Source organism: Carassius gibelio, chromosome B13 (genome assembly GCF_023724105.1).
Source record: "Carassius gibelio isolate Cgi1373 ecotype wild population from Czech Republic chromosome B13, carGib1.2-hapl.c, whole genome shotgun sequence".
NCBI classification, from domain to species: Eukaryota; Metazoa; Chordata; class Actinopteri; order Cypriniformes; family Cyprinidae; genus Carassius; species Carassius gibelio.
Window position 1 is genome coordinate 15,198,551 of NC_068408.1, and position 21,548 is coordinate 15,220,098.

Consider the following 21,548-nt stretch of genomic DNA (forward strand, 5'->3'; position numbering starts at 1 on the left):
TAAATTCAATTTGATTTTCATTCTCAAGCTTGCAATTCAATTCGATTCAGTACTGATTATTTTGGATATCAGTTTCAGTCCATGCAAAATAAAATAAAAAAAGTAATAATTCTCAACTAATGCTGTAAAATAAACAGGTGCTGGTCATATAATTAGAATATCATCAAAGTTGATTTATTTCACCAATTCCATTCAAAAAGTTAAACTTGTATATTGTATTCCTTCATTACACACAGACTGATATTTCAAATGGAAAATCCCAAATTGAGTATCTCAGAACATTAGAATATTGTGAAAAGGTTCAATATTGAAGACACCTGGTGCCACACTCTAATCAGCTAATTAACTCAAAATGCCTGCAAAGCCTTTAAATGGTCTCTCAGTCTAGTTCTGTAAGCTACACAATCAGTGGGAAGACTGCTGACTTGACAGATGTCCAAAAGACAACCATTGACACCTTGCACAAGGAGGGCAAGACACAAAAGGTCATTGCAAAAGAGGCTGGCTGTTTATAGAGCGGTGTCCAAGCACATTAATAGAGAGGAGAAAGGGAAGGAAAAGATGTGGTAGAAAAAAAAAGTGTACAAGCAATAGAAATAACCGCACCCTGGAGAGGATTGTGAAACAAAACCCATTCAAAAAATGTGGGGGAGATTCACAAAGAGTGGACTGCAGCTGGAGTCAGTGCTTCAAGAACAACTATGCACAGACGTATCCAAGACATGGGTTTCAGCTGTCGCATTCCTTGTGTCAAGCCACTCTTGAACAACAGACAGCGTCTGAAGCATCTCGCTTCAAAAAGGAGGGGTCCAAAGTTATGTTACTTTCACTGATGAAAGTAAATTTTGCATTTCCTATTACCTGTATTATTAGAATATGTATAACCCAATATTTTAACTAATTACAAAAGCTTAATAATCCAGAAATTTCTACTGATTAATCAGCGAAATAATCGTTGGTTATTTAATTAATCAACCCAGTAATCACAGCCCTACTGTATGACAAACCTGCTGAAACTTGGTTTCTTTGGAAAGTTCCAAAGGTTCTCCTAGCAGGCAAGCTGGAACTTGCCAATTATGATTTAAAAGCCTTGCGTCGTGTTCGGTTTTTAAAAGTTCGGTCACCAGCCAGCAGAATGAGGTGAAATACAAAGGTAGTCATGTAGAGTTAATTGTGTCCATGACGAACAAACAGAACGTCTGACACGGGGAGCCATTCTTAATCAAAGCTGAGCTGTGGCTTATGGTCCGACATTTAAAACGCTATTTCCATCAAAGTCAATGTAATTCCCTCTCGTTATTCAAAAGTCATCATAGATGAAGGCTCTGCAAATATTCAGCACAGAAAATAAGACCTCTAATATAATGAGACTGTCCATTGACGGAAGATTATTATTAGCCTGAGCCTTATAAAGCATGTTAGAGGCTGCACCATCTGACTAATTCTTTTTCTGTCATCTTGGTAATTAGGTTTGGTTTAAAGCTTCAGTGTTCTTGACTTTCACACTGTTCCTATGATTAATTTTTTATGTTCTTTTTAAGGGCTCAATTATACTTTTTTTGTTGCTTGTCAGGCAAGTAGTTCTGTATTACAGTAGTTCACATTATGCAAGTATTCTGCCAGTGCTGCACAAGCTCATGTCACCAGGGTTTAAAGTCCAAAGTGTGTGTTACTCATCAGTTTCTCAGTAACTTTATGATTTTTTTTTACAGGGCATGTGACTATGTGATGCGTGCGACAAAAATGTTCTCAAATTCGTATTGAGAATCATTTATGAATCTGCTGTTTTCTACAAAAAGAAGCACTGAGGTCTTTTTGCGGGTTCTTCCAAAATAAAAAGTTTCATCAACATTCATATATGTTAGTACTGTAATTTTACTGTTGTTCTTTAAAGTAAAGTAAAAGACAATAGTGATAATAATAATTACAAGAGCTCTATTTATAATAATGAATATTTTTTATAATAGGCCACATCCAAATGAAGTGGCAATGGCCACCGGAGGTAGTGCACGTGACGTCATGCACTCTATAGCAAACATTAGGGGTGTAACGGTATGCAAAAATCACAGTTCGGTACGTACCTTTTAAATTCACGGTTCGGTTCATTTTCGGCACAGTAAGGGAAAGAAATGCAAACATTAAACTGCAGGTTGTTTATTACTATAAACATTTTTTAACAGTTTGTTTACACTTTTTTTTTTTTTTAAATACTTTTTAATAAAATATATATAAAATAAAAAAGAATAAGAAATAAAATACTGCTGCAAAGTTCTCCACTAAATAAAATCAATATCATATAATAAAATATAATGAAAAATATAAATATGATTACAGTGCAGCATTACCAATCCCAGCTTGTAGGCCTGCTCATATAAAAAAAAAAAAAAAAAAAACAACACACTTTTCCAAAGTGTAAAGTGCAGCATCAACAGTTTCAGTTTTTAGACCTGCTTAAATTTCGTTATTGCGTTGGACCGATCGGAAATTAAGAGCAAAGGTCTGTTTAAATGCCGACGGGAGCTGCGTTTGAATTACAATCATTTTTTTCCTAGTTGTAGTGATGTTCAAACTCGCGTGATGCCTTTTGAAAACCTTAGGCCGATGACACACTGGCATATTGCACATGTCAAACATAGTCTATTTTGCCGTCAATACTGTTGACTGTGTCCTTTATCAGTAGGCGTTATATATTTATGCTCAACATGAAGTATAGATATTGTTGTCGTGAAGACAAGATCCTGGTCTGTCGGCACCTCTGCGGTCTCCCTCTATGTCACTTACAGTAGCAGCAGCATGCCAGCGCCCCGTTAGACATGATTCTGGTGTGTAAAGACACAGAAAATGCGAAGCAGCCGTCACGCAACTGACACGCAGCAGAAACGCAACGCTCGGGGCGGGATTTGCGTTGAACGCAGAGACTTCCACCAATTAATATGTTCGTTTGGAAACACAAAAATGTTCCGCACACAAAATATTGCATTCGGTCATTCGGTATACACGTGCACTGTACCGAAAGCCCTGTACCTGCAAATTGTTTTATTTAGGCTTTAAGTCTATGGTAATTTACAAATTACCTCAAATGCCATAAACACCATTTCCTTTAGAATGGCAATGAATCGTTCGATGTAACCGGATCTTCTTGAACCAGTTCACCAAATCGAACTGAATAGTTTTAAACGGTTCGCGTCTCCAATACGCATTAATCCACAAATTACTTAAGCTGTTCACTTTTTTTAATGTGTCTGACACTCCCTCTGAGTTCAAACAAATCAATATCCCGGAGTAATTAATTTACTCAAACAGTACACTGACTGAACTTCTGTGAAGAGAGAACTGAAGAAGAACACCGAGCTGAGCCAGATAACGAACAAAAGATCGACTCGTTTTGAGAGTGTGAAGTACTTGCACAGTGAGAAGATTTGTGAGTGTGCTTATCCGAAGCGTGCAAACCCGTGCCTCAGAAGGCACGCGAATATAAGCTCTCTGTGAAGTATTGTTTAAATATACAAATTCACACAAAAATTGTCAAAATGCCCATCTTGGTAAGTATCCTACAGCAGACATAGCCAGCTGAACGTAGGCCTACTGGATCAGTGCATTCTCTTAAAGTGACAGAAACAACAAAGAAATCACTCACTGCTCTTGATTAAAATGCTTTTTTAACTTTAATAAAGAACAATCTTAAATTTATACAGGCAAATATGCGATTCTGTTTTACATTTGATTACTTTATTAAATTTCTGTACCTAAAAACTAATGCTAGATCTCCTTTAAAAAAAAAAACCCACTGAAAATCACTGTTTTTTTTAAAAATCTATTGTATTTATTTGTGCTATTGCTCGTAGTTGGATTTTTCTCATTAAACAGAGCTACTCCTAATTATGAATCTAAAAATATCATAAGTGGCCCCTCTGTGCTGTCTGATCTTACCTTTACCTTGATTTGCAGGATTTTTACTTCCAAAACTAAACTTGACTGAAAGAAAAGGCTGTCTTTTACTGAACCGTAGAAGTTAAGTTTCACATCTTAAAATAGATACTGGCAATTTGGAGCATGCATAAATCTTTCATTGTTAGAAGTGTTTGTGAGAGAGGAAACTTTGACACAAGAGTTTAATATTTGAAAGTTAGATTTTGTGTTCATTGGAGAGTTATTACTTTAATTAATTTGGGGCAAAATAATATGTTTAATTAACTCGGTTTAAATATTTTGGAAAGGAATCAAATAAGTTCTGAAACATCTTTTTCCCTTAAGATTTTCCTTTTTTAAGTCTTTGTGAAACAAAGAGAAGCTATACACAGATACTGCAGACTGCTGGATGAATGCACTTCTGCCATCTACGGATGGTGGAATAGGATTAAATTTATTTAAAAAATTCATTCAGTCTCTAAAACTCTCATGTAAGTTGCGTTACTGTTTCATATACACTACCATTCAAAAGTTTGGGGACAGTAAGTTTAAAAAAAAGAAGAAGTTTGCAGCAAGTTTGTTGTCCTGTTTTGTGTTTTTGAGCAACAACACGCATACAGCAGTGCATTTGTCACATAAATCAGCCATAAATGTGACGTCTTTTTATCATCCATCATCATTTGTGTTTACATTAGATCCAATTAAACCAGATGATTTCACATACACCTTTTCAACCATGTTTTTCTCTTTCGACTGTCAAGTTGGCAGAAATGACTATCAATTTATTTTGGCTGAAATCACAGTGCATCTCTAATGACTGTATTTACTGTAACACAGTAATGTTATGCCTCCAATACCTTTGCTGTATTCATGTGATAAGATTGTAAATGGCCACCAAAGATACTTTTAATCAGTTTTTCAACACTGACAGATTCCAGGTTCTTCGGTTTAATTTTGTGAAGTGTTTCTTTTTAGCACCAGGTTGTGAAATATCACCTTGTCGCTAGGCATCACACACTTTTCCAAAGTAAAGCTTGACCTAATTGAGTGTCACCTAGGCAGAGTAGAAAAACACAAGCACTTCCACTCTGCCTGCCAACAATTCAATTGAAGCTGTCAATCCAGAGCCCAATTTTATCCATTTGGCTGTAGCTGGTGTGTCTGGCTAGGGCTGTGGAAGTGCCGATGGATGGATGGACACATGCTGAAGAACATGGCAGTGGCAAACTCTCAATCATGCTGGGTCCTTCCGTAACTAAAAGGCTATCTCCTACAGTTGAAGGTTTATTTTCCCTGTCCTCTCGGGTGATTAATGAGCAAGCATGGCTGTTGTGTGTCCAGACGAAGGGATGATGCATTCCTTGCTTCATTATCTGATCAATGCGGAGGGACTCTGATAACAACTTGAGTCAACAAAGCTTAAGGATTGGCTCAGATATATATATATTTTTTTGGAAAGCAGTTTGTATCAGTGAGTTAAATAGCCTAATATGTAACTGTATCTTAATTAAGTATTTAAATAAAATTCCCTCATGGAAATTAATCATTTGGCTCATAAATGAACTTAAATTAACTATATGCAGCCATGTGATAATGCCGTCTGCTGGTGCATTAAACAGTAAATCATGACAGGATTGTAAATGGATGGATAAATGCACTTTAATGATTTTAAATCAAACCTTCAGTGCAAATCAGCGTCTATTGTACTGCGCACAAATATTTAACTATGCATACACAAGACATTGCTGGACTACATAGAGTGCAAATGCATAGTGAATGTAACCTGTTATTTTAAATTCTGTGGTCAAAGCTTTGTCAGGTCTTCAGATACAATAGCCGACTCCCCTCAGGCTCTTAGTTATTGATTTATCATTCTTTTATAAGAATGCTACAGTAAATGATGTTGTTATGGTATAGAAAAATAATATCCTAAACTACAAATGCACACAAATATTACAGCTCAACTGTTTTCAGCATTAATAATATATTTATTACTCACCAAATCAGCATATTAGATTGATTTCTTAAGGATCATGTGTCACTGAAGCCTGGAGTAAATGCTATGGAAAATCATCTCTGCCATCAAAAGAATACATTGCATTTTAAAATAGACATCTTTTAGAGGTCTTAAATAGCTAGTGCCATTTCTTGAAAGTTTGAGCATTTGAAAAGTCTGCAGTTTTATTGGTAGTCGAAGCAGTGCGTCCTCTTACGAAATGTATTCACACTGCAGGTAAAAAGGTTACAAAATGTTCTCTGCCCAACTAGTGTACCGGCCAAATAACGACACTGATGGGAAACTAGAAAGGTTTTGCATTGTATAATGGCATCTAACTGGAGAGGTAGCACTTATGTCAATGAGGCCTTTTAAGCACTGGCTTATAACACCAAACATCTTGAGGCAGTGTGAAGAGAATTTACAATTAAAAACACTTCGGCTTCTATATTTTTAATTGTCTTTAAGTATCGCTCTAGACAATCTACCCACAAGTTTGCAGTCCAGTGGTCTTGTGCTGTTGATTTATGAATGTGTAATGCCAGGCTGGTGATCTCTCCCGCTCTGTGCTGTGCCAAATGTCCTGATGAATGCTGGAGGAGAGAGATGACCTCCTCGTGGGATCCAGATAACAAGATTGATTTGGGTTCCTTGTCGGCAAGTCTTGCCTGGGATGTAATGATGTGAGCGCTCCATGCATTTATCAAAGCTCCACTTGTAGTCTTGTCTTCAGTGTCTCCCCTCTTGCTTAAATGCAGAACAGGGAGCGCTTTAAGTAGTTTCCTGTCTTTAGGGAAGCTGGGAGCCTTCAGGCATGTTTTGTACTAACACTTCCTTAGTACAACAGCAATAATCGGTTAAAAAATATTTCTGGTATTGGTCACAGGTGTCAGTTTCTTGCCAGAGATGTTATGAGAAACCGACGTTGACAATTAACAGGATTTTTATTTGTGTGGTTTATTTTACTAATTGTTTTGCCTGTACGGTAGCTGCAAATTAAGTGCGAAAGAGTAATTGAGAAAGCATGATGCATGGAAATTAGCAAAACAGTTTAGTATAGCGAAGTTAAAGTCTTGTAATGTTCCATTGGAAATATCAAACGGGTGAATGTTCAGGAAGATTTTACAGTTATCCACCTATTTTATGTTTGTGCCAATGTCCAGTATATGCATTTTGAAAGGAGCTCTTCATTAGATGATAATGTGTGAATTATTAATTGTATTATATTACTAGACTAACATTTAAGTTTATTGCCTACATTTTATACTGATATTTCTCTATTGAAGCCTTGAGAGGATGTTAATGTGACATTATGGATCGTTAAGGAATTGTAAAGTGGCAGCAAAAGTAGAGCGTTGTGGAGGTGAAATGTTTCCTAGAAGAACGCTTCACACACTCGGTGCGCCTCTCAACACCGCCCACTTGTGAAACGTGGTTGTCGCTTGAATTTTTCAATTTTCCTCTCACAAAATGCCAGGGTTTCTGAAAGGCACTTGAATATAAATATTTTAGGGTTGTAATTATTTGAGGGGGAAGCATTGATGTTTAAATATTTAAGGCTTCGTCTTTCAGTTTGCTGTGACAGTGTTTAGTGGGGCTCTCAAACTATCTTATTGCACAAAGTCTCAGACGTCTGTTTCAGCATCAGATTATAGCTCGAGTATGGATGGGTAATTGTATTTTCAGCTGTTTTATTAGCATCTTTATTTCTGCTTTGATGCTGGATCTACATGCTTGACATTCTTCACACTTCAGTGGAACACTTAAGGATGAATTTGCCGTTTGTTGATGATAGGCTAGTCATATAATTTAGTTTTATTTATTTATTTTTCACTCATAGTGATGGATGCAGCCTTAGAGATAGCAGTAAGAATTGTATATTATTTGTATTATTTCTCTGCTGTTTCAGAATAGGCCATAGGAATTTTATTATAGTTGAAATTACTGTTTACCAAAGCAGAAAATGTCCAAAAAGCTGTGCTTGTTGATATTGCACCATTGTACGAATATTTTCAGGTGACTGATTTAATTTCCAAAGCAACCACTGTGATAAATATTATAATATTATAAATTGGGACCATTTTGTAATTATTTTTAATGTATTTTGTATCTTAATAACATATACAAGTCAATTATTAATTCAGTGATCACTGGCATCAAATTGCGCGCTCAAGTCTGTGTATTTTGCAGTAAAGGGCATATAGCAAGTCTAAAGGATTTTGAGTACCGTATTTTCCGGACTATAAGTCACACTTTTTTTCATAGTTTGGCTGGTCCTGCGACTTATAGTCAGGTACGACTTATCAAAATTAATATGACATGAACAAAGTGAAATGAACTAAGAGAAATGAACCAAGAGAAAACATTACCGTCTCCAGCCGCCAGAAGGCGCTTTATGCTGCTCAGTGCCTCTGTAGCCCACACTGAGCATCATAGAGCGCCCTCTCTCGGCTGTAGACGGTAATGTTTTCTCTTGGTTCTTCGTTCTAAATAAATGCGACTTATAGTCCAGTGCGACTTCTATGTTTTTTTCCTCATCAAGACCTATTTTTGGACTGATGCGATTTCCGCGAATATCTGAAAAATACGATATTTATTTATTTAACTTTTATGTGCCACATTTCATTATTTAGTGGGGTGTTACACTTATTGTTTCGTTCTTGTTTTGTCCTGTTACTTTTTGTCAATTCATAGATCCTCTATAAAACCCCATTAAAATCAGCTGAAACATCTTGGGGAAACCTGATTCAATCTGTACACACTATGTATGATTGAAATGACAATAAAGCCTCTCTGACTCTAAATAACAAACAACTGGAAACAACAGGGGCTTGGAATATTGTTATAGACAATGGGGGAATCACTGCCCTAGACTTCAGCCTGTTTTCTGGTTCTCATAGTTTTTTTCATAAGTGAACATGTCAGATAGGCATCATGGGAAATGTAAAATTGACCTCCAGTGAGACGTAACCTTTGAGTTTGCACTGTCTGTTCATCCCTCAAGTATCTCTGGTCGCACATGGAGCGAAGGCCGCTGAACTGCACAGTATAAGAAGGCTGGATTTGGATCACTGTTTGCTTTTCATATCAGACTGAATACATTTAAGGACAGAAGAGGATGATGTTAGATAAACACATTAACTAGCTTCAGTGCAAACTTTACGGTACATGCCAGTGTGAACAAAACACAGAACCCAGCACATCTTTTGAGTGACAAGTCTAGTAGAGTGAGATAAACATGAATTTAAAATGGGGAAAATAAAGTGTCCAAGGGGTCAATATGTGATAACCGATTGAGTCAGTCGTAGTTTGTAACTTGTAGCTCAGTAACCAAAAAGGGAAACGATACATTTGGTTCTGATTCACTTAGCGTTCAACCTGGTTTTTTTGACAGTGAGCCTAAAAATACTGAACCTAAAGGCATAGTGACAGTTCAAAACCTGATTGGTCAGATTTGATGATGTTTTCGTGAAGGAACTTACTGAACACCCCAAACAAAAGGTGTGTTCGACTTGATATAAGTAATATTTTACAGATACATAACCATTTCTTTTGGTGTTAGTGTAGTGGCTATGTATGTTTATATAAAAGAGTTTAATATAAAAAAAAACCTGTGTTTATATATATCATACTTATGCCACCCATACAGTATATGACAGTTATCGGATTGCTGTTTGCTTCACACTACACGACTTCGTTGTCACCAATATCAGTTCCAGTAAAAACACATTTCGCACCGCAGGACTTAAATGTAGCGTCAGAATGGATTTTAGAGATCTTGCCTTTAAAAAGTTTGAAAACTCCTGAATTAATTTTGTCTTCCCAAGGCTGGCTGAAAGTCCTGGGTGATGGCAGCTGTGCATCGTGCCAGCAGTTATACACAATTTCATAGGTTTCATCATGTCTTCATAAAAGACGAATGACCTCTGTTCTAGTGTCCAGATGGCAGTTCTGGTCTCCTCACAAAACGTGAAAGTTGAAAACCTTGAAGTGTCGCCCAAGTATCTTTTGTGTTGAAATACTTTGGATCCTTTTTGGAAAGTCAGTCAGTGATCTATGCGAACCGCAGGATAGTAAATGATCCTGCACCATGCATCAATTCACAGCAGTCAGCCGGTTGCCAAGTTTTAACGCCAACTCTGCAACTCTGCCTCTGTCTCTGAGCTCCGGTGAATTTGCATCGAATGACATTTTGCTGTAACGCTAACAAGAGAAGCCTGTGTTTTCAATCAGTCAGCTTGTGAAAGGCTCTTGAAGTCAGCACAGGTATTCTGTGGGAAGTGCCCGAGATTATTGTGCTTACACAGCAAGTGTGATGCTGGTCACCAAGGTTAGCGCTGAATTATTTCTGTGTCTGTCTCAAGAGCCCTGCAATGCTTATTAAGATGTAAAGGTTGTCATTTTGGAGCTTGCCTTTGGGCTTAAAAGTTTTGCTTATTTTAGAGAACTCATTTAATGAATTCAATGTAAAGTAATACCTTAAATAAAGTCCAGAATAAGAGTCCAGGTTTCCAGTGTTTTTGTGGTTTTATTTCTTCAGGCTTTTTTTTGACGGGATGGAAAAGCAGAGGGCAACACTCCAGCTCACCTGTCATTCCTTAAAGCAAAATATTCCCATCCAAATGCTTTTAGCACTTGACAGGTATGAGTGAGCTCTCCAGACCACGCATTAAGCTGTATTTCATATCAGTGTGAAGTCTGTTGGTTCCAGGCCTTCTTACGTCTATTTCTAAACATTTCTAATATTTTGAGGGATGAAGCAAGCTTTTAGCTTGCTGTTGCAACTTTTGGTCCATCTAACGTAATGCTGGAAAAACATGTTTAGTTATAAATTTGTAATATATTTGCAAACATTTTTTTCTTTTTGCATTTTCTGAAGCTCTGCCATTGCTATGCAATTTTTTCCTTTGTATTTGGATGCAGAGATTTCACTTTTAAAACATGGTTTGTGCCAATTCTGTTTTCATTTTCAAAACATTTTGGAGTTAAATCTTACACTAAATATTCTACTACAATAATGCTCATTTACACTTTGTTACAGAGTAATATGAATTAATTACATACACTTACTATATGGTCAGAGCTAGGATGAGGGTTTGGCTTAGGTTTAGTTGCATGTTATTATAATTTATTGTTATTACAATAGTTTGTCACCTGTGACAAGTACACTGTAAAATAAAGTGTTACTGAAACTTAAACCGTTCACTTAAACAACACAAAAATGTAGAAATTTAGTTTTAGCAAAGGCAAATAAATGCTAAACTTGTTTTCTGGCAAATAAAAGCTAGGCTTGTTGTATATTAATACTTTCATTTTTAACTAAATGTGTACAATGCAATAATGCATGATTTATTTTGTTGGTTTTAAAAAATTCTTCCTCTTATAAGCTGCACACTATCTGGCTCGTGTTAGACATGCATCCTGCATCTCTATATCTTTGTTGGGCAGATTCCCCTCAGTGGTTCCAGTTAATCTTGTCGGTTTTGGTATTGCTGATTGCTTATCAAGACGCTGATGTCTCCACCAACAAAGGGGAGATGACTTTTGCAGCCTCGTTCCAGACTATGCTAATCCAGCACTCAATATGGCCTATCTGGGGATTTATGAAGGCAACAGTGGGATTTCTGATTTACGGCTTTACACAGATCCATCTTCAGGAGCACGCGGAAAGGTCTGCTCAATATGTTATCATCAGATCCAAACAGTTAAAGCTCGGAGCGTGGTTGTTCAGGATTTAAGCAGCTTGCAGGTTGCTCAGAGTCGCTGGCCGTTCACATAAACGTTACTGTTGTTGCGAGCTTATGGCTTTTGAGAGGTTTGTCTTCTCCAAGGTCTTCTGTGCCACATAAAGACATTTAGGACATGAAAATTAAGCCATTCTCTCATGTGCTGAACCATGTGATTCTTTCATAAGGTCCGCTCTGAGTTTCTGCTCTCAGTAATGTATTTTTGTAAGCTGCTTATGAAATTGTATGAAATGGCAGTCATCCAAATGCTCTCCTTTAAACCCAAAGCAGAGTTTAATATGAGTACGAAATGTGTGTGTGTGTGTGTCTATTTTCTCATCAGTGATCTTTGTCAACCACCTGCTCTGCTCAGTATGTCAGTATGCGCTGTACACACTGATAATCTTGTTAGATTGGCCTCTTGTGCTCATAATGCAGTGTGGTGACTGTACCTTTCTTCTACTAAAGATCACCAGACTCCTTTCGCATAGAGATGGACTAAGCTGTTGGCGCTTTTGCTAACAAGCAAAATCTAGAGTGCCTGCCATTCCTCAGAGAGTCCAGCAAGCCTCCGTAGGACCTCAGTGATGCCAATTAGCCGCATCGTCTTCTCGCCATTTTGCATAGCCCTTGTGCACACTGCTAGAGGCTATCTAGGAGTTAAAGTCCATGACAAGCATGCCTCTCAATTATTTCTTGTATGTTTCATCACAGTTGAATCACCATCTGGACCAGTCCGCTCATTAGCTTTTCCTGTCTGGATAATTTCACATGTTTCTGTTGCCAGCCCTTGAGTCAGTATGACATGTTCAGAGGGGAGATTTTTTCGAGAGAAAAAAAAAAAAGCTTTTTATTATTTCTATTGGTGAACAACAATTGATGTAAAGGGTTTAATACCACCTATTTTATTAAAATACAGTAAAAATAGTATATAATTGTTTTTTATTTAAAGGGATAGTTCAACCAAAAATGAAAACCCTCGTGTTGTTCCAAATGCGTAATATCTTCGTTCATCTTTGGAATAGACAGCAACTACCACCATCAAGGTCCAGAAATGTGCATCATGGTACTCTTGTGAATGTGTGTCGAAGACTAAGAAAATAAGAAATTTTTTTGTGCACAAAAAGTATTCTTGTAGCTTCATAAAGTTATGGTTAAGCCACTGATGTCACATTTGCTATTTTAATGGGGTCCTAGTGCCTTTCTGGGTCTTGAATATTTCAGTTGTGTTGCGGTCCATACAGCGTCAGAAAGCTCTCGGATTTCATGAAAATTCTTGATTTGTGTTCTGAAGATGAACGAAGGACTTACAGGTTTGGAACGACATGATGGAGAGTAATTCATGACAGAATCTTTTTATTTTTGGGTGAACTATCACTTAATACAGATATTTCTGTAAATAAAAATAAATTCATTCATGTAATTGCAGTGGCATAGCTAAATCTGGCAAAGCTGTTGCTCACAAAATGTTTATTTTCTTGTCAGTGTTGAAAACCGTTGTGCTGGTATTTTTTAATAGTAATTTAAAATAAAACTAAAATGATTGTCAGTGTTTAATGCATGGTTATTAGAGTTGAAGCGTTTATTACAGATACGGTGAATTTTTTTTTTTTCTTCTTACTCTTGACATTCCTACCTTGAACGAATGTGTCTTTTCAGGTTTGTTCAAACCTTGACATTGGGTAAATGTACTGCAGTATGTATAATATAGACGTGTCTACAGAATCATTGCTTTGCTCTTTTCTGCTTATCTCTGAAGTGACACCAGCTGAAGTAAATTCATTTTCATATCAAGCTTAAAGCTTCAGGTTGGCATGTTTGATCAGTTTCTTTTCTGTCTCAGCAGCCTGTCAGCCGGTGATGTTGTATCCAAACATAAATGGAAAGTTAGCAGATATGCTCTGTTTCTGTATGAAAGGACAAACTGTACAGTATTTGCTCAACTGGAGTGTAAAGATGTTCTTGCATTACTTGTTTCATCCTGATGGGGGAGTTGTCTTTCCAATTCTCCCTTATTTGTCTCAGCAGGCATATTTTTTTTGCGACATCTGTTCCCTAGTCATGTGTCTTAAGCAACCAACATGATAATCAGTTTAAAAGGAAGTCTCGCCATACTATCCACAAAGTGTTTAATTTGTACACACTGCATTTCTGATTTGTTAGAGTCAAGTGACAGAAAATGAACAAATTAGGTTCTAGTTTTAAGGGGACAGACATGAATTATATTCTTTGAGATGTCTCGATTTCCATAACTGTTAAGAATCCCTTTCAAAGAAGATCGAGATGCTGCAATTATCTCCTCATGGAGAAATTCCTGTGCATTTCTTTTTGTCAGTATAGCAACACTATAACTAATGACATTGCTTTAATCCAGACAGAAAGATGCTAAGCATATGTTTAGCTGTGAAGCAGTAAAATATTAGTGAATCTTAGTTTCCTTTGGTACCAAGAATATTTCTAAACCACATGTTGCTTTATGAATAAACATGGCCTAATTGTGCATGTAATTTTGTGTCTGTTAAAAAAAAAATTATATATATATATATATATATATATATATATATATATATATATATATATATATATATATATATATATATAATATTTTTATTAGGGCTAAGTTGCATATTTGTAGTGCCTGTTTTAGTGAAGTCAATGTAAACTCATTTGCCTCATAGACCTGCGGCCAGACGTTTCTGGTTCTTAGTTTATTCTTTTGTTCTCTATTACAAACTGTTTACTTGAATATTTGCTTTAAATGGCTTTTAATTGAGAACTACTTAAAAGCTATACTCCAGTGTTACTTTTTTATAATTATTTGCTGTGGAAATTCAGTTTTATGTTAAGTTAAGTTAAGTTTCAATAGCAATTATTATCAGCTACTGATTTTTGGGATCCTTGAACAATCTCTTTAAGTTTAATTCAGTTGCTATAGAGCAGGGGTGCCCAAACTCGGTCCTGGAGGGCCGGTGTCCTGCGGTTTAGATCCAGCCCTAATTAGACACACCTGAACCAGCTAATCAAGCTCTTACTTGGCATACTAGAAACTTCCCGGCAGGTGTGTTGAGGCAAGTTAGAGCTAAACAGGGCCGAGTTTGGGCACCCCTGCTATAGAGAAAAGTCTTTATGATGGTGATCATTTGGCAATGTATTGCACAGTCCCATACGTTCAGGAACACTGTGAAGAGAAGATGTATAGTATGAACTTTAAGGTACACTATTGGTTGCTCTGCATATGTTATCAGCATGTAAAAGTTTAATTTACTTGCCTGTCTTTACCCATGGGATTGCATTGAGTTGCAGGAGTGAAGTGACGAATGTGACCTTGTGAAAATCACATCAGGCACCTATCTAGCTTCCTATCAGTGTCTTATGTACCTGACAGGCTCAACTGAAAGTGATTGTCATGCTCAGGAATGGAAAAAAGTGACCTGGCTCAGGGCCACCACCACCATGCTCCTCATCTCTCTGTCGGCTCTCCACAGCGCAGCACACTGACCCTCAGCAGGCCGGCCCTCTATGCCACTTTCCTGCTTCTTACTTCTATTTCCTGCCAATTATCTGGATCACCAACATGGCTGTTTTGGCGTAATGAGTGTGCCTCATTTTCTCTGCCGTTAGTGAGCCGTCGTGGCTGATGTGTGTTGCTGTAATGGCTTCTCATGGCCGTGGAGGACAGATAGGAGACATTACTGGGAGTGTCTCATTAAATGAGCATGAAATTGAAAGCTGCTTGCCATCTGACAAAGACTTTGTGCTGAGCTTTTATCTCCGACGACATGTAGTTGGGTTTCACTTGATAATACAAAAGGATAAAATGATTCCTCAAAGTCTTCTTTATGGAGTTTGTTCCATGTTTTCAGATTTTCAGAAGCGTTACAATTGCACAGAAAAAAAGACAAATACAAAGATAAACGATTATTTTCATGGATTTTTCATATTATTCTCAATGCTTGAATTCTACAAAAACATCAGGTCACCTTTTACGATATTAAGGTCAAGAAAGGATGATAGTGGAACATGGTCTGTCTTGGTTATGACTTATAGTCTGTTAATTTCGACTATTCATAAAAATTTTTAGGCTACACCAAAAATTATTTACACATGATTTTTGGGCACATTTGTGAATTTTTTTTTTTTTTATTAATAATCTTTATCTTTATTATAATTTGCTAGTGATTTTTATACAGCTTTAATTCTTAAATTAGAGAATTATAAATACTCATTCACAAGGTATTCTTGCATTTTTCTCATCAATGATAGCCACTGAGAATTTTTATTAGTGATTTATTAAATCTGCAGCCTTTTAAAATGTATCTAAGTTTGCAGTTTGGTCCCCCAATAGAGATAATCAGCCCCCAAATTTTGGCAGTGCTAGAGATAATTACCATAGATAGTTAGATATATGGATAGATAGATAGGAAAATTAAAAATTGGTCAAGCAACCTCCATTGGCCCACTTTAGATGGATTGACCCTCATGACTCTTCTTGGTGACTAAGTCTTGGTGCTCTTATTTTTATTTGAGAAATGTTGATTTTGATTTTTTTGCACTGCTGAACTTTTATCCTTTTTATTCCTCTAAATCCATGAATGTCGTCATTGATAATTGATACATTTGTTTTAATGAAACGTTGTTGAGGAGTTGGACGGTGGATGATCTAGTTTTAAAGGTTGTGTGTCAGTGGTCATTGGACTGGAACGTTTGCTGCCTACGCTGCAGTTTGTCAGCGTCTCGATAGCTTGATCATCCTCAAACCTCTGCGTCTCTTCATCATTGTCTCCGTTTTGCTTCAGTTAACAGATATCCTGCCACTTTAGCACCAGCGTTGATTTATGATCTTGTGCTGAAGAGATTTAAAAACCTTATTTACTGAAAAAAAAAACTGAGATGTGTTTTGACACCATTTCAACTAAACACTTTTTTTATTTTTTTATTTTGTGTTTATCATTTGGTTTGTAAGTAATGTTTCTATTATTTATCTTTTGGCCATTTAAAAGACTTTCAGCTTATTGAGTACCTTTTATTACCCTAGGAAAATTATTCATTATTCAGTCCGTATAAATTCACAGTTCATGCTCTAGTTATTGACCTTTTGAATTTATCTTTACTGCACTGCTGTAAGAATTGCTTTAACCTCTGACCCTTAACATATGTAACATTTTTTTTCCCTTCTAGATGACTGCACGCTCCCTGCCGGCGGTACACTCTGATGAACGACTCCAGCCTCTGTTGAGCCACCTCAGGTAATTGAAGCCATTGGAAAATGTTAATCTCTTGTGATGTAAAGCTATATTCTACATTCTTTATTATCGCATTGTGATTATTACAACAGCTTTAGGAAAGCCAGGTGTTTTATTCAGAAATATCCACATGGGACTTTTCTTTTTTGTTTCTTAAAAAATAGTAGGAAAAACATTTATACAATAATCCTTAGTTGTTGTTTGCAATTTTCCCGGCCCACTGAGGACGGATCAAACGGTCCACTCGAGGCCAGCCGGTACCCAAAGTGACTCAAGACTGCTTTCCTTTATCTCTCACAAGGGCTTTCATTCAGTCTCTTTCATTAATGCTCTTGGCACAGTCCCATTATGATGCACCACGGGTCTTCCACGTGTGAACCTGGTCTTGTGTTTTGGCTGCAGCCCAGCGGGGATACCGGTGTAGATTAAAGCTGGCCCTCTCAGTCATTGGCCACTCCGCTTGCACGGACGACTGTGTCCCTCCACTTGCTCGCAGTGAAGGGGAACAATGGCAGCATTCCCAGCAGTCAATTCATTTGCTTTTTGATAGACTCTGAATGAGAGCATTTTAATTGGATGTGTCTTTAGAGGGGACAGTTGGGGCTGCAGAGGATTGGCTAGTAGACTCTTTTACTTTCTTTCAGTACTGGGCAAGCCAGATAAGAGGGTGTGAAAGGCCGGCGTGGAGTGGAACAGTGAGGGAGTATAGAGGAATGGGAGAACAGGGCCTGGAAATGCTTAATTATTCATACCATCACACAGGCCTCAGCAGATGTGGCACTGTTTGGTGGAACCAGACCAAAAGGAATCCGCTTCTCTGCACCAGTCCCATTTTTGCATGAGCTTCTCATGAAAATGTTGTGTAGTATTTGACGTCATCATGACCTCAGCACGTCTGTTTCTGGATGTCAGTGGATTCAGTAGAACAGTCTGTGGCTTTGTGATATAACAGCGCTGATGTACAATTGACGTTTGCTTTTTTCTGTTTACGCTTTGAGCATTACTGGGAGTAATAACTATATAAAGATCACCCCCCCCCCCATATTGTCTAAATAAATGCTAATGTTAAAAAATAAATACAGTAAAAACTGTAATATTGCGATGAATTAGGCCTATTACAATTTTAAAATAACTTCTATTTTAATACATGTTAAAATGTAATTAATTCCTTGATGGCAAGGCCATTTCAGCTGCTGTCACTCCAGTCATCAAGTGTCACGTAGTTCTTTTGATATCATTCTAATATGCTGATTTGTTTTTATTACTTTGTACTGTTGATTAATAAAAAATTCAAAAGAACAGAATTTATTTGAACTATAAATACACATTTTGTAAAATTACAGGTCTTTTGTATCATATTTGATTAATGTAATCCATCCTTTCTTGAATGAAAGTATACAAGTTTGAGTGGTAGTGTATGTGTTCTAAGAAAAAGAAAAATCTCATGCAACATTCTTTATTCTTGCACACTCTGTGCTTTAGGCCATTTCATTTGTTCTTATGTTTTTTTTTTTTGTTTTTTTTTTTTATCCAGGCAACATCATTCTGAATCAATACTTGTGTCTCGTTTCCTACATTTGGTCAAGAGTAGAGGGTGAATGTGTCAGGGATACAATGGTCTTTTTGACTTATTTTTTTGCCACTTTATATTATGAATGTGAGATCTGGGCATAACCATCTTTGAGGAAAATGTGGAACTAATTATATAAAAGTTGCGTTAGTGGTTAAAAGTTAGTGGGCTAAAACTTTAGCTTGCTCCCCCACAAACCCTACTTCAGTGTCTAAAATTGGCTCCAAGTTATTTTTTAAAGAATGTGCCATTGCTAAGAAGATATTATGTCTGCATCTTGCAGATTCTGTATCAAGGTATGCGCTCCACTTGCAATGTTTTGTTCCTCCACCAGAAAACAGGAATGCATTTAAATAACTAGCCTGTTAGTCAGTGTTCTACTCTGACCTTGTGATTTGTCTTCACTGTGATTGGCTCTCATCATTTGTTCCCTTATTCTTTTGTTGTAGCCATGCCTATGTGGGTCAGGACTACAGCATTCAAAAGAACATTGGGAAAATTTCTCTTGAGCAGATTGATGCGGTAAGACGTTAAGAGTTGCATTAATTCTTTAAAATGCCATATATATGCAAAGTAAATGATTTATTTAAATAATTTGTGCTGCACAGGATTTATTGGGACTTTTACAAATGTATTGGGTCTCAGGAGAGTGCCCTTCACTACTTGCTTTATATTTGGCTCTTGATACTTGTGCACATTTTTATGTTTTCCTTTCCCTGAATTCTCAAGTTACTAGGACATTGAGCATGTCCTACTTTGGTGGTTGGAGTGGATGTGCACAGATGTTTCTTGGGAATAAAGCTGTCTGTGGGAAGATCTGCTTCTTTGTGTGTGTGTGTGTGTGTGCACGGTTTATGCCATCTCAGGGCCGGTTGCTGTTCCAATTAAGTGGCTCATCAGCACATGCAAATTTTGTCCTTCACTTTTTGCTTTTATTTGAACATTATTGGATACATGGAAATCTCTTGTAATTAAAGCCTTTGCATTAAAACAAAGTGCCCCATATCAGTATTTTACCACATTGTAACCAGGTGCAATAAAACTATTCCGAGTAAATGCAAGTTTTTTTTTTCTTAGTCACACATAATTGTACATTTAAAATCCAAAAAGTCTTAATTGGCTGTGATTGTGTCACAGTTGTTAACAGTGGACCTTTGGTCTCTGTGTTTGTCATCTTTTTTTAAGGAACTGATACTTGTAGCTGTCTGCACCTCAGAATTGGCTAATTTATAAATCAAGCCATTTTTAATAAGCACTCTTCTCTTTTCTTCCCTTCAATCAGCTCTCGGGCAAGTCCTTTCCTTTGTGTATGAGGCATCTCCACAAGGCACTGAGAGAGAACCACCACCTGCGGCACGGTGGGCGCATGCAGTATGGCCTGTTCCTCAAGGGCATTGGTCTTACTCTGGAACAGGCCCTGCAGTTCTGGAGGTCAGAGTTTGTCAAAGGAAAAGTTGATGCAGACAAGGTAACTCTTTATTTTCAGCTTGTACTCCCTCACATTGTCCTGGTTTTCCTTAGGTTTTTGTCCCCAGATGGTTACTTTAGTATATGTTTGTGTTTGTAGCAATTCCTCGATGTTTTACTTTTTTTTGGTGATGTCATTCTCTTTCTTCATCCTTCAATAACTCCAAATGAATGTGAGAAGATATTAGAAGGCCAAGTTATTCAGCTCTCTTATACTGATGCTGGAGATAATTTGTCCTTCCATCGTGTCCTTAATTACAATTCTAGAGGAACACGTAAGATCTTATTTTTTGCGCATGGTACATTAAACAAGAAAATTACACTCCCAATCTCAGACCTATGTTTCCCTCCCTCCCTGCACCCCGCAAATGAATGCTCATTCCCAGCTGATGCTCAATCAAGAAGAAACAAATGCATTTCAGAACCTTGCCTTAGAATGGCCGTCTTGACGGGTAACACTTTTGAAGAAATCGTCAGTCTCACGAGAGCTCAGTACCAGCTCAGAAATCACTTATTACATGCTGCTCCAGCTGTTCTGGAACTCCCAGTTTTATGTTTTCTTGTTTCTTCTGGGATTGTAGCTGCTTAGTTATAATTTTTTTAGGGATGTACCTACATGGTTTTTTGGGGGCTGATAGCAACCAATAAAAAAGCGTTAATTGTGACCAATAACTATTTATTAAACCACAAAATACTTGATACAAAATAGGTGTTAATTAAAAGTTTAGAATATGGACTACATATTGGTGAACTGACCAACACAGACTAAAATAACTCTATTTTCTTAGTTATTAGTCAATCATTTGGAGTCTCCACTGGTTCTTGATATATGGTATTATTATTTATGTTTTTGAAGGTCTTAAAAAAAAACAACTATAAAAGGTCTTACATTTGATTTTTAAAACTCTGCAGATTATTTAAACTCTGATTCATCATATGCTGTGATATTAAATATTAAATGCTGTGCATTTAATATTTTGGTGCTTTCTTAGTTTACATATGGACTCTCATTTATTCTCATCCGTGAATAAGCAATAACTTTTGCTCTTATTGAGATAATGTTATACTTACCATCCAGAATTTTTGCCTGAACATTTCCCTCTTTTTTTCTCTCCCAAAAGCATTACAAGATTTATTAGACTGTATTTGTGTCAGCAGCTCAGATATGAAATACGCAATTGATCTACTTTTGTGCACAAGTGTTTGACTGTCTAAGAAACTTAAAATGACGGAGTGTTCCTAAGCGCTGTTATATTTTCTGTGTCAATGGCAGAACTTCATGGCAAATCTCCTGAAACTCTCTGAAGCTTTGCCTGTTTGGATGCTTTGGGAAAGATGTGAAGTGTTCATGACTGGTGCAGGATAGCATTTTGTTATAATGTAATTTATTCAAATCATACTATAAATCTTCTATACCATTAGCAGCTAATATTCAGTTAATTCTTGGATTGAGGCAACATGATTCAATTGTACCAACACAGTGAATACAAACAAATACCCTGAAATGGCTTTTGTCGTGTGGATGAATGCATTATTCATGAGTAGATATACCGTGAGTGAAAGACAGCACAGCCTGTGCTAGCTGTACTAGAAATAACAATACGGTACTAACAATAGCATGGGAGTTTTCAAGTGGT

General features: G+C 37.0%; 1 protein-coding gene across 2 annotated transcripts in view; it reads left to right on the top strand.

Annotated features, from left to right (window-relative positions):
* LOC127970356 (DNA primase large subunit-like) overlaps positions 1–21,548 on the top strand; it is a 217,385-nt gene that overhangs the window by 171,656 nt on the left and 24,181 nt on the right. For both annotated transcript variants that reach the window (XM_052572897.1, XM_052572895.1), the window contains exons 8-10: positions 16,810–16,877; positions 18,894–18,966; positions 19,727–19,912. In XM_052572897.1, coding sequence (XP_052428857.1) covers positions 16,810–16,877; positions 18,894–18,966; positions 19,727–19,912 — 327 coding nt within the window. The remainder of the gene's footprint in view (positions 1–16,809; positions 16,878–18,893; positions 18,967–19,726; positions 19,913–21,548) is intronic.